General features: G+C 37.9%; 1 protein-coding gene across 1 annotated transcript; it reads right to left on the bottom strand.

The window, feature by feature from the left end:
• Nucleotides 1–4,935: 4,935 nt before the first annotated feature.
• LOC105049098 (small ribosomal subunit protein eS12) lies at nt 4,936–9,845 on the bottom strand. The gene is made up of 5 exons (XM_010928655.3): nt 9,706–9,845; nt 8,796–8,824; nt 6,138–6,426; nt 5,343–5,408; nt 4,936–5,162 (listed from the first exon to the last, which is right to left on the bottom strand). Exons 2-5 carry the CDS (start codon nt 8,801–8,803, stop codon nt 5,103–5,105), a joined length of 423 nt encoding a protein of 140 aa, XP_010926957.1. The 5' UTR covers nt 8,804–8,824; nt 9,706–9,845; the 3' UTR covers nt 4,936–5,102.
• Between the last annotated feature and the right edge of the window lie 4,798 nt (nt 9,846–14,643).

Raw genomic sequence — 14,643 nt, 5'->3', positions numbered from 1 at the left:
TAAGGCAGGTCCTAAACTAATGGTTGGGTTGGATGACACATATATATTAACAATGCAGATACACTAATTATGATATAACAATTGCTACTAAAAATCAAGTACTAAGTTGTAAAGAGCAGATATATCATTTGATTATTCTAAGATCTATAAAATATCACTCTTATTATTTCTAATATATTTTATTTTTAAATATTTAAAATACTAACTACATATACAGCTGCATGACACATGCGCTATCGGTCTCTTGACCACCTGCATAGCAGCCGCCTTTTAAAACATTGATAAGTACCATCATTTCAATCAACCATGTTGCTTATCAAAACCATTCTGCAAGAAAATAACAAATTATGTTGTTTGGTAATTTATTGTCGGTCATCCCGATAATGATTCATTCGATGACAGATGATGGACCGTCAAAGTCAAGCCGTCAAAAAGGATCCCATTCAACTACAGTTTCTACGGGTCCCAATACCCGACTTCCTATTGGCGTCATGAAATGAATAGCCGACGATTTACCGACAAGCCAGCTGACCGTCGGTAACATTCGGTCAACTTTCCTTACAGATACAACATAATGATTTGATCAACTGTATAACCGCTGACCAGTCGGTATATCGAAGTTACCAACCGATGGTCAGTCAAAATATTAATAATATCGACATACGATCGATGTGCCATGCTTACCGATTTAAAGTCAGTATATCAGAAACTGCCAGTACATAAAGCACATAATGACTACATACCATAATTATTAATAGATATTAATTATATATAAATTTAATTATTTATTTTGATCTCTTTCAATACATCGATTTTTTTTCCTCGAGTGTATCAATTTTTTCATTGAGTACAAAAAAGTGGCGGTTGCCTCATTGATACTTTTATAAATAAAAAAATACATTAGATTGACATGTTTCTCTGCCATTGTCATGCGCTACTTGTGCCCTTGGAGTAACATTTAGGATGATGAGCTAGTCCACCACTTGGACATAGTAAAGGAAAATATAGAAGTTCCTATAGTACATGTGTCTAAAGAATCAAGAATCAACAATTAAATTTTGGTGGTACACACGAATACCATATTAGTCACAAAATAAGTTTTTCAAAGAACAAAACCCTGGCATAGCCCAGGAACCCATGTATCTAAGTCCAAGCTCTGATCGTAGGCTCATGACTATCCTGAGTTGGGCTAAAAAAATTTTGCATCCCATTTGATTCCTTTGTCTAGAACAGAACTTCTAGCATTTATATTTACTGATGGCATTTTATTTTTCAAATTTTAGATAACAAAATGTTCACAATCATTTATTAGCTACCTTTCTCTAGTGGTAGATCAAATTGAATTCTTGTTGGATTGTTTCTATAATTTAATGAAGCATTCTTTTTATAGCATACATTTAGATTTGCAGGATATTTAGTGCATTAGTCCTTGTGCTCTCTGAGTATCATACTCATTTCAATGTGAAATACAACCAATGCTACGTTGAATCGTATCCATTTAGTCTCACATCATTCATAATCTATAAGCCTGTGAATATCTCCATTACCTATTATATTGTGCATTGAAAAGGAAAAAAATTATGCACTTGGTTGCAATCTTCTTGTCGCAATCTTTTTTTTCTACTTCTCTCTCTTTATCGTGCTAACCTAAGTCATCATCTCTGCCAACTCGCAACCAATTTCTAGTCCCAATAGCTAACAACTATCCAACGTGGACTGCATTTTTTTTCCTATCAGTATCTCTCACCCATCAATTACAAATAATTCTACTAGAGCTAAAGATTTTACTTTAAAAAATTTAAAATACCAAAAATTAAAAATATGTAATTATTAAAGAGCGAGTGAAACATTTAGTGACAACTACTAAGGAGGCTTGCTCTATTTAATGCAGATTCTAGTTAAGGATAGGTTTGACAAAACTACTGAAGATCGGAAAGTTTTGTATTGTTCAATGTCCTTACGGGTAAATAGGGGTGTTTATTAAATGGTTTAAATCATAAATCAAATCAGAACAAATCATTTTTATCAGTATGGTTTGGTTTAAAAATTAAAATAGTCTGATTTGATTTATGATTTTCATATAAAATGGTTTAACACTCTGGTATGATTTTATAAAAATATTAGATCAGACCAAACCATAAACTATAATATGAGAAAGAAAGGAAGATTTTTTTGAAGAATGAGAATAGTGATCACACCTTATCAGTGTTGCATTGTATTATATTTATAGACTATGATTACATAAATATATAAATACAAAATTTGATCCAATTGATTTTGGTTTAACTTATAAAATTCAAAATTTAAATTTAAATTTAAATTTAAATTACAATAGAAATGGTAAACATATTGGTTTATTTCATGATTGCATGAATCAAACCAGCTATCAACAGCCAATATTTGAAATTTAAATTCAAATTTAAAATGCATCGAAATTGATAATCATGTAGGCATATCTTATGGTTGCCTGCATGAAACCTACTATCGATGGGTATTGTTTGAAATTCAAAATTCAAATATCAAATGCAGTAATCATGTTGGCATATCTTGTGATTTAGACAGGCATATCAAGTCTTTCATCTTTGTCTCTCTTAGAAAAAGACTCTATCTTTCTTCATATAAGACTTAGGATGAAGTTTAAATTTTGAACTTGAGGGAGAGGTTAAATCATCTCATCAATTTCTGTCAATTGATATAATGGCATCATTTTTGTGCATATTATAATGGGAGTTTGTGCTTTAGATTCTAATTATAAATTATCTTTCATTAAAATTGCTTCTTTATTTTGTAACTAAATTTTTAATTTTTAAAATCTTATTTGATTAGATGATGACTGTGGATAATATGCCACATACAATAGAAGCAACAAGTACAAATTCTGAGACTACAACTCAAATAAATGGAGTAACAACTCAAACAGGTGGAGGCTTCAAAAAGCAAAAAAAAAAGGTAGATACAAGAAAGAGCAGATGTATGGCATCATTTATCAAGTTTAAGAAAGAAAATAATTTTAAATGTAAGTGCAACAACTATGCTCTGGTTTGGTTTTACTGTGGTTGAGTACTGCTGCTGGAGGCCTGAGGAATTTGGTGCTCATCATGTTGGTTGCTATGATATAAAGAGCATTCTTTGTTGGAAAGCTGCTTCCCTTCGTATTGCGGCCCATTTCCTGTTGTCCTCGTGCATCTGTCTTATATGGAGCAAAAAGAAATAAACATGGTGGACGGACAACCTTATATTTATTCTTGAATTTTTCCATGTATCTGTGTGTTGGTGAGGCCTGACTTGATTATTTACCTCTTTTTCTATGTTTCTTGGTGTGAGAGTTGTTAGAACAGTTATTGGCTTTAGCTAGTAACAAAACCATATATAAGATATATTTATTATAAAATTTTCCTTGCTGTTTTCATCATTGTTATTGCTGTTGTTCAGATTATTCTGATGCTTGACATCACTATTTAGGAGATTAAATCTTGTGGAAACTTCAATTTGAAATAATCACTGATGCAAGTTGGCGATATTCTTCTCGTATATCTTCAGAACGTAAATACAGCTTGTGTTTCATTTCATATATACATTCCACTCTGGCGTGAAAAGTTTTCCTGCTTCTCATCTCTTGGTTTGACAATTAGACTTTTGCATTTTACCAAGAAGGGGTGAAGCAACATAGGTTAATATCCATCTGGATATATTTTCATGATTGAATCTGCTTGTTGACATGGACAGACATAGATAAGTCAGATAAAATTATGTATTAAATATATATATATATATATATATATATATATATATATATATATATATATATATATATATATATATATATAGATTAATAACTACTCAATCCATATCCAAGAACCATTTATAATCTCATTAAATCTTATATAGTATTAATATATATATATATATATATATATATATATTTATGAATAAATAACTACTCAATCCATATCCAAAAACTATATATAATCCCATTAAATCTTATATAGTATTAATAAACTCTTAAGAAAACTAAATATCCATACTAAAATGTTATTAATTTACCTTCACTTAATGATATCTTTGACTTGATGGTTGACAAATGTTTATATTTGCACCCATATTTAGTAAATAAAAATATATATGAATATGGACATACTGTTATCTGATTTGTATCCGTTTTAAATACATCAAAGTGAGCGCTAGAATGTCCAAAACGCATGATAGAAATTATTACATGACACAAATTTTCTGCCAAAGAGACTTTGAGATTTCAAGTGAAAAGAGACCCCAAAAATTTACCGTAAAGAAAAAGGAGAGCTTCAAGCGAAGATTCCGGCCATGGAAAGGGCCTTGTTCCTGGTAAATTAAAACTGGTGGATAATATAATTACAGTGTGGCTATAGGTTGAATAGAGCTCTGCAGCATCCAACCCCTATGTATACAATTTCCCTATAGTGTGGCATATGTTACGCACGCCAGAAGATATAGATAGCTGTAATCTTGTTATCTTGTAAAATGTTCTTCTTTTTCATGAGATTAAAAATATATATTTAAAAAAATAAAAAGGCGCTCTTCAGTAGTCAAGTTTTCAGGACTCAAATTGGACACCTGCAGATGCCATACATCAGCTCAGATCACAATGTTTTCTCTACTAAATTTTTGAGCACATCAGCCACAATTCCTCTGTATCAAACAAGAAATGCTTCCCAACCAAAACGCATTCTCTAAATGCGAGAAGCAATTGATGATTTTAATTAGTTTATACCAACCGAGAAGTTAAAAAATAAACAAACAAAGATATTCTCTAAATGTGGGAAGCAATCGATGATTTTAATCAGCACTATAATATAAACCAACAAACACGATTTCTCCATCAAAGGCCCATTAAATTTGACTATAATACTTCTTAATTTAGAAAAGGAAAAGGTGGAGGCAAGCCCCTAAAATGCAGACTTTGAAAGCAAAATTAAAACTCTGTTAAGAAAAATCCAAATGACTTTGACATAGAAGTCTTAAAACCTAATAGCTGCAACATTCCACATAAAGCCTCAATGGTGAATGTTTCCAACAAAGTCTAATAAGCCATCAAATTTGATCCACTACAAATCGGTTCCCATTGTTCAGTGTGATTTCACATATTCCTGAACTATATGAAGACCCTCTGATTCTTCACCATAATCCTGTAAAATAGAACACCAATAGTTACAAATTTGATGCCCACAACATCAATAGTTACAAATTTGATGCCCACTATTTCTCTGCACCAGCCCTAGGTATGCCCTGGGTGTGGGTGGAAAACATGCCGACTAAACAAGAACATTGCTATAAAGATCAATAATTGATATAATTCAACCTCTTACCTTGATAACCACACATGAACAACCCACAACTTTTCTTGCCTTTCCCTCAGAGTCAATCTTGCATAGCTGAAGATTAAAAGGGAAAAAAAGATGAATTAGGATTAAGAAGAAGAAGAAACAGGAGGGGTTAACAACTACATGGCAACATGTTTTACCAATGAAAACTTGAGATTTTTCTCCTCAATTCTCTTCTGATTTTATTTTCTTGAGAGATCATGACCATCTATCTGTTTTTCTTATGATGTTTTCTTTATCTTGCTCCAATCATCATTCACTTATTTACTAAAGTATATACTTGCACTCGTCCTCTAAAATCAGCATGTGCATTTCATATGATGCAAGAATATACATAAGCATTTCGACAGTTTTTCCTCCAAATCCAGAATAGATAATATATTCTAATGCACAACCTTAAAATAAAGAAACATAGAACAATCAAACTTCATAGACCTACTTCATAGAAAATAGGCAACCAAATCATCAAAAAAATTTTACAGGCATTTCAATTGCTATCTCTTGTTGATTCAAAAGCCTCAGAAACATTAACAAAACAAAGGTCAAGTGTAGCATATTAAGAGAAAGAACATGAAAGCAGGCTCTAGCATAGGATGGTAGTTTTAAATAAGTGCCTTGAACTCTCAAATTTGATCAAACAGCTGTAATGTAATAACCGACACTCAAGAATTTTTTTTCTATCTGTCAGACAATCTACCATCAAGCATGAAAAGCAAAAATAAAAAGAAATAATAGTGACGACAGTGATGTAATAGTAGACATATTCGACTAGATACCTACCCCCGCCCACTCGCCAAGGGTTTTTGCACTTGGTACTGTTACCAAATGCACATTGTGATCAGCACAAAGTGCTTTGACCAACTTGGTATAGTCAGGCTGGTTACAGTCCTCGGCCAGAATACAAAGCTGTGCAGCATGCTTTTCAATCACCTTGGCAGCTTCATGGAGCCCACGAACAAGCCCATCATGGGCCAATGATTTCTTCATCACAAGTTGAAGTGCTGTCATCAGGTCCATGGGCTCTCCAAGAGCTGGAGCAGTAGTTTCGACAGCAATACCACCATCTTCACTATCATAACAAAGTATAAGAATAGGTCAGATGGGTACCAACTGTATAAAAAAGTCTGACATGCTACAATCTTGATAATTTAAGCAAGTCTAAGAGAACCCTTGAATCATTATGTTACACATTTTGACCATCTCATTGTCAGTTGTTCTGTTGAGAGAATTGCAATACAGAATAAGTTTGTAACATTTGCATGCCATAAAGTGGACAATTATTATGCGCTTCATGGTGGCAACGTTACCATTGGTGCAGATACAGATCAAATAATGCAAGCTGGAGAGCATCCTGACATAATTTGTATTTCAACTTGTCTCAGAGGTAATTATAGAATCTTTTGAACATGTAACTACATTGCCAGATAATAAACATCATTTAATGAAATGTGACTATGCCAGTCATGTATTGAAAATAGATCAGACAGATAAAAGATTCATACTTAATTCCTTGAAAGTTGATCTGTTGCTCAACTTGCTTAGTTAACTACCTTGTGCAATGAGACTTGTAATTTTGAACATAATGACCATTTCTTAAATAAGGGTACATAATGGAGCAAATTAAGTGGAGGTTGAATATAACTTTGAATCAAATGACCATTTCTTAAATAGCGATCCTAATGAACATGGAATATAATAAGTGACGAACAGATTACTTCACAGCACTGACATAAGAAAAGAAAATTCAATTCTTTGAGCCATGATGTTAAAATAAATCAGAGTTTTGTGAAAATGTGTCATGGTCCCTATCCTTCACCATGTTCTAATGGATCCTAAATCATGGAGAACTTCATTACAGATTACCAAGATGAACCAAGCCCTTGCAACAGAATTTTCTGTCAGGAATATTTTAAGGTCCAGGAAGTATAGAACTGCTCAATTGTTATCATGGGAAAGTAAAGTATCTACAGTATTGTTAGCAACATTCCTCGGGACACTATCACAACCCATGATCAAAGGAAGTGATTCCAAATCCCTTCACAAAGAGAGAATGTGCCAAATCCGAATCATTTCTTAAAATTTGTTAACCACAGCTTATATATGTATTACCATTTCAAAATGTAGCACATAGGCTGCATATGCAGTTCCCTGACTGCATATGGGCTAAAAAGAGAACTTTCCTAGAACTTCGTTGACACATATATTGGAGGAGTTGCACTGTGCGGCTGCATATGCAGTCTGTTTATCATCGTCCAACTGCATATGTGGCCCTTTCAGCATTATTCAAGCACACATATGACCACTCTTATGCAGGGCCATACAAATAAGGCAGGTTCTAAACTCATGGTTGGGTTGGATGCAGGCCGGACACACACATATTAACAATGCCAATATGCTAATTATGATACAAAAATTGCTAATAAAAATCAAGTATTAAGTTGTAAAGAGCAGATATATCATTTAATTATTCTAAGATCTATAAAATTTAATCAAGTACTAAGTTGTAAAGTCACTATTTCTATGCAGTTTTATTCAATAAAAAATATTTAAATCGGTGGGTTCATAAGTCTCAAACCAAATTTAAAACAACACAATAAACAGACGTTTTATATCAACTGATGTTCGTCTAACACCAGTTCCAGATTGTTAAGTATTCAAGGTTTTGGATAATTCAGGACAACAGCCAACTATTCCTTAGACCATTCAGTTATGAAATATAATGACTAAAGACAATACTCAACTAGAAAACATATGCAAACTAATAAAACATATCACACAAGGATCATTGCTGTCCTTAATTTTATTTTATAATGAGTAGGTGATGGTCAACCCTAGCTAAACCAACACAGTCAATAAATAACTAGATCACAATTACCAGTAAACTTATTTCTTCTCCAATAAAATGAATATTTTGTTGATTTTTCCATCCATTACCTATTTACATGACTGAGCTTAATCCAGAAATCTAATGAGCATTCCAGGTTCTGCTTCTTCCTATCTTCCCAAATCCCTGTCTTATTCCAGGTTCTGCTTCTTCCTATCTTCCCAAATCCATGTCTTATTCTGACAAGTACTATTATGATTTTTGGATTTCAAATCATCGATGTGACATGAAGGCCGGACACGCCATCTTAAATGCAAAATAAATCAAGTCATATTTAACTAGATTGAAGTTATTATGAGTTCACCATCAACTAACTTCACGCAACAAAATTCCCTAAAGCTGGTTTCTCACATTCTCTAAGGATAATTTCAATTCCTAAACAAAATATATAGATCTAAATCATACAGTAACGTTTATATAATCCATAATAAGCATTATCAGTTATCTAATCTAAGCACAAAGATCACAACTTTCGCATATCTAAATAGAACTTTTTTTTCCAGAAAATAAAATCAACCAAAGGAAAAGCAAAAGAAGCAGATCGGATTACGTACGCTGCCATCTTTTCACGATCGAAGGGGATCTGAGAAGAGAATAAAAACAGAGAATTAGAAACAAATAATTAGAGAAAAGATGGTTCAAAAGGTAAAGCTGGGGAAAGAGGGACGAGGGTTTGGATGGAGAGGTAGGGATCGCAACGGGTAGGCTACCCGCAAAATTTGCACTACCCATATACGAATCCGTTTAAAATCTTACTACGATTATAAAATCAACCCCTGATCCCAAACCCGTCCCATTTAAATTTGGTATACCCGCCAGGTACCCGAACCCGCCCAATCAACCCTCATTCACATTCTTATTATCATAGAACAAAACTCATAAATTGAAAATTTTTGTAGCCAAAGAAGAATCCTTCCGACCAAAAACTCCTAAACCCTACGAAATATCGTGCTTGTACCAAGATCAAGCGCAGAAAACCACAAGGGACCAACTCACAACGCCACAACTCCCATAAAACCCATGTCCTTGAGAAAAAACCCCAACCGGAACCTAAAGAACCTCTCTGATCTCCCTCAGGTGCTCTCCTTCCCCACAAATCTAGGAAAAAGAGGATGAAATTAAAAGGAACAGAATCAAAAAGAGGGAAAAAAATGATTGATGCATGTGGGAAAATATTTGTAGCCAAAGAAGAATCCTTCCGATCAAAAACTCCTAAACCCTACAAAATATCATGCTTGTACCAAGATCAAGCGCTGAAAACCACAAGGGACCAACTCACTACGCCCCAACTCCCATAAAACCCATATCCTAGAGAAAAAACCCCAACCGGAACCTAAAGAACCTCTCCGATCTCCCTCAGGTGCTCTCCTTCCCCACAGATCTCGGAAAAAGAGGATGAAAGTAAAAGAAACAGAATTGAAAAGAGGAAAAATAATGATTAATCCATGTGGGAAAAGGTCTTACCTGTTATGTTTTTTTCGTCTTCGGGAGTCTCGATCGGGTGGAGGCTTGGAGCGGCTGAACAGAGAAGCTGAAACAATGGCAAGGGTTTTGCGTCGGTATCTAACGGAAGAGTTTAAAGGGTACAGATAGATGGGAAATAAAATGAGCGCACCACTTTGTTAGATTGATCCATGCGGTAATTTTTATTTCAACACATATTTAATATATATAATTTTATTTTTTTATTTAAAATTTTAAATAATAAAAATATTTTTATTTTTTAAAAAAATTATGATATCCTGTGCCTACTACGTCTAAAAATTCAGAAAGTCATAACTTTTATCTATAAGATATCACAACATAATACAGGATGCCATAGCATGCACAGAATGTCATATTTTTTTTAAAAAAATAAAAATATTTTTATTATTTAAATTTTTAAATAAAAAAATAAAATCGTAGACATCAAATGCGTATTGAAAAATGATTGGACAAAAATATTCTTTTAATATTATGATATCCTGAACCATATCATGACATCCTGCATAAAGAAAATCATAATTTGACATAGAATGTCATAATATGCATAGGATGTCATAATTTCTTAAGCCATATTATGACATCCTACGTATGGAAAGTTATAATATGCCACGGGATGTCATAATTTTTTCTAAAATGTGAAGATATTTTAGTCATATAAAATTTTTAAATGAAAAAATGAAATTATAGATATTAAATACATATTAGAAAGTGATAGCTATATAGATCAATCATGTAAAGTGATGCGCTCCACGTCGGATTTGCTATACTGCCCGCGGTGCATAAAGAATTTCTCTAAGTAGATTACAAATTCGGCCGCATTACAATGGGCCGAATTAGGCTTTGCTGGTTGAAGTAGTGGTTAGACGAAGTTCAAATCCTCTCTCTCTCTTTGCCTTGACGCCAGATCCGATCTTTAATATAGTCGGCTACGAATGAAGTAATCCAGTCTGTAGTGCTGTTTGCCTCCTAAAAGATGTGTCGAACAATCGTCGTGATGGAATAACTAAGGGCTCTCTAAATATCATGGAGGAGCGGATGAACATCGAAATGCTTCGTCTCATCACGAATCCACCCAATGACCATGAGTAGAAAATTATCACATTCAACTATCATATATATATATATATATATATATATATATATATATATATATATATATATATATATATATATATATATATATATATTATAAAAAATTATAATATATATTCGAGGGCTAAATTTCAAACTCGTCTCAAATCTGAACAAATTTTCATTTTAAATCTGCCTGACTGCCATCCCTGTGGAGAGCGCAGCTTGGCCGTGATCTGGTTCGACTTCAGATCCAATATAAAATTTATCTGGGTCCGCTTTGGCTTAGCTTTGGACCGGCAAGGACCAACTCGGTTTGACGATGGATCTGGATTCTGGACCGTTTGGTTGAGGGTTGCAAAAACCAACATTCATTCCAAAATTCATATTTTTGGGGTCAGATTTTCGAAATCTCACCCAAGAGTGCAAATAGGTTGGATTGGATCAGGAATGGGAGCAACCAATACAATCCATATGGTTTTCCAAAGTCTCACCTAGGACTGCAAGCAGGTTGGCTTGGACCAAGGATGGGAACAACCAATGCAATCTACATGAAAATTAGGCCAAAAATCAAAACCAAAGCCTAATCTGATTCTTTTTGAGATGGGTCGGATCAGATTTAATGTTAATTTTTACCAATCTATTAGATTTTTTAGATTAAATCGGAGCAAAAGTTATTCAATCATAGATCATAAGTTAGAACTAGCATGTTATCCATATGATGCAAGGAACATATTTTTTATTTAAAAAATATATTATTTTAAATGATATTTTTATTCATCTTATAATTATTTAAAAAATAATATATATTTTTTATTATTATATAATTTTTTATTTTATTAAATTTTTTATCATCATTAAAAACTTACTTTAGAGAAAAAATATGGTAAATCGTCGGTCAGTACAATCATTGATAAGATTGAGAGAGGGAAGGGATGGAAAGAAAGAAGAGATAGCAAGTAGGGTGGAGGAAAAGAGGGAAACAAATAATGCATAAAAGCTAAGTGAGGAAGACTAATATAATATATCGAGTATTTTAGATATAAACAACAAAAAAAAGACTACACTCTTTTAAAAAAATTAAATTAAAAAAATTAAAAATTTTCCTTAGAAAGCCAATTACATGTTCCAAACATCCTCACCATTCTTCCAAACTTGTTCTCTTTCCCATCTCTCTCCCCTCTCTTCTTCCTTTCCCCATCCTTAGAGCAGGAGATAAGAGGAGGATACCCCACCCTGGCTCCCCCTCCGACAATGGCCACAGGATGGATCTGATGCCTACTCCATCCTCTTGAGGACTGCTGTCCTCTTCGAGTCTGATCACGGCATCGCGCCCCCTGCCACCCTCACGATCGATAGAACCTCGCCGCCCCCCACGATGTCTGGCCACGCGACACCCATCGCCGATAACCATCACCGACCTGGTCACATGCGTTCCTGCCAACTCCGGACAACGGAGCCCTAACCTAGCACCCGTGCTGTTCAGCACCTTTGCCGACGGTGTGCTCTACGTCTGGAGTGTTGGTGGCCGGCGCTGCCGCCGTCGGAGGCTGCCACCTTGGGCAGGGACACCATCCTTGTTACCGTCGATCCCTTCATCCCCTCATTACGTCTGTATCGTCTGCAGGTCATCTGATTCCGCCATCGGCCATCATTTGAATGTTACCGTCGGAGATGGCGAAGCTTGGCCAAGAAGAGCGCCTAAGTGCGCAATGGTCATCGTGAACTCGTATATCCTGAACATATACTTGGGAGGATGAACGCGACTGCATGAGATTTCGAGAGTTTCCACGTACTCCTTTATTCAATAAATTAATTAATAATATATTTATATTTTTTAAACTCTTACATATAACAACCAACACAAAACGTTAGCCATCGTCTAAACTTCCCCGCTGCTGGGCTGCTCCAAGTCTCTCAGCTATCATCAGCATGGGATCTACCGTCTAAATCAATTTCATGCTCCCAAGTTGCATCAAGCCTCATGGACGGCCATGATTAACCCTTTATGTTTGGAGGGCATTTTTTGTCCAAATACGGCTTGTTGGGGAATACCCACCGACCGACCGACCGATGGCCGGAGGGACCGACCGACCGACCGACTTACGGTCGAAGGGACCGACCGACCGACCGACGGCCGGAGGGACCGACCGACCGACTTACGGTCGAGGGGACCGACCGACCGACTGACGGCCGGAGCGACCGACTGACGGGCGCCATCACCGGCCAATTGACGGCCCATCACCGACTGAGGATATGTCGGGCATACCTTTCCCGACCGACTGAACCCGGAGGTCTGATGGCCGACTCGCGTAAGACTCGCCGACCAACGGAGGGGCCCAACGCCACTCAGCTGGCCACCGACCTAGGGTCGGTCGACTCCTCCGATCGCCGTACAGCCGCCAGAGCTTGTCAGTCCTGACAGCCGCGTGCGGCGCGGCCATCTAGGGACATTGTCCCGCCGTGGGCATTGTCAACCCTGGCGATTTGACAGCCCCACGGCGACATGACACTTTCACGGCGACTCTGACAGTCTACAGTGAGTTGACAGTTCCTCACTTGTCTGCGCCATTAATGACGGCGCCATACCGTGCTCCACTATATAACTCGGGGAAGGCAACAGTGCAAGGGATCCGCTCCCCCCCACTTCTCAACTCCAAAAACACAGGCTCGCTCCTCTCTCCCTCTCTCTCCTCGATCGAGCTCTCTGTCTTCATTTCACTGTTGCCAGTCACCTCTCTGACTTGACCGTCGGAGGGTCCCCGCCGGAGCCGCCTCCGGTCAGTATGGACTTCTCGTTTTTGCAGGCGCACGTTCTCCGGCGATCAGACGACGAGGCGATTGGCGTAACAGATTGGCGCGCCAGGTAGGGGGGCAGAATGACAAAGACAAGAGCCCAACGATCGAGGGTCACCGGGTCGGCGAGGCGCTCTTCCCGCCGGGAAGAGGCCTCCCCGCCACCGTCGGCGGGGAGCCCAGCTCTCCCACCCCGCAGCGACCACGGAGGCGCAGATCGCGGCCATCGTACGGCAGATGACCGTACTGACGGACGCAGTCAAGAGCCTCCAGCAACAACCGACGGCCCGTCCGATGCCTTCCAGGAGCAGCCGCCGACGACCGCGCCGATCCCCGTCACCTCCGCGGAGCGCCCCCAACAACGCTCCCACGGAGAGGAGGAGGGACGGCCAATGGCGCGACGACCGACGGTCCCAGCGCCTCTCCTTCCCTGCTGGAACGGCAAGGAAGGAGAACGACCGCGCACGCCGTCCGCCTCCCTCTCAGAATCTTCTGGAGACTCCACTCCTGGGGTCTCCAGCACGACGAGTGGACGACTACGAGCGCGATTTCGAGGAATCGACCGCCGGCTTGCGCAGTTGCAGGTGGACGGCCAGAAGTCTTCGAATGACGTCGACTTCCAGACCGCCCAACCTCTCTCCCGACTAGTCCTCGACGAGCTGATCCCAGTCGGTTCAAGATGCCACACGTGGAGCCATACGACGGCTCCACCGACCCAGTCGATCACCTCGAGAGCTATAAAGCTCTCATGACGATCCAGGGGCAACCGACGCTCTTTTTTGCATCGGCTTCCCCGCACACTCCGCAAGGCTGTCCAGGGCTGGTATTCTGGTCTTCGATCGAGAAGTATCCACTCCTTCGGGCAGCTCGAGCACTCGTTCGTGGCCCATTCAGCACCAGCGGAAGCCGCCGCGAACGTCGGACAGCCTTTTCTCCCTCAAACAGGGGGAAAATGAGACGCTCCGATACTTCGTGGCGCGATTCAACACAGCCACGCTTGAGGTCGGGACCTCAACGAAGACATGACTATCTCAGCCATGAAGCGGGGCC

This window comes from Elaeis guineensis, chromosome 7 (genome assembly GCF_000442705.2).
Source record: "Elaeis guineensis isolate ETL-2024a chromosome 7, EG11, whole genome shotgun sequence".
Lineage (NCBI taxonomy): Eukaryota > Viridiplantae > Streptophyta > Magnoliopsida > Arecales > Arecaceae > Elaeis > Elaeis guineensis.
Note: the sequence above shows the minus strand (reverse complement) of the source record. Positions and strands in the feature narration are given on the sequence as shown.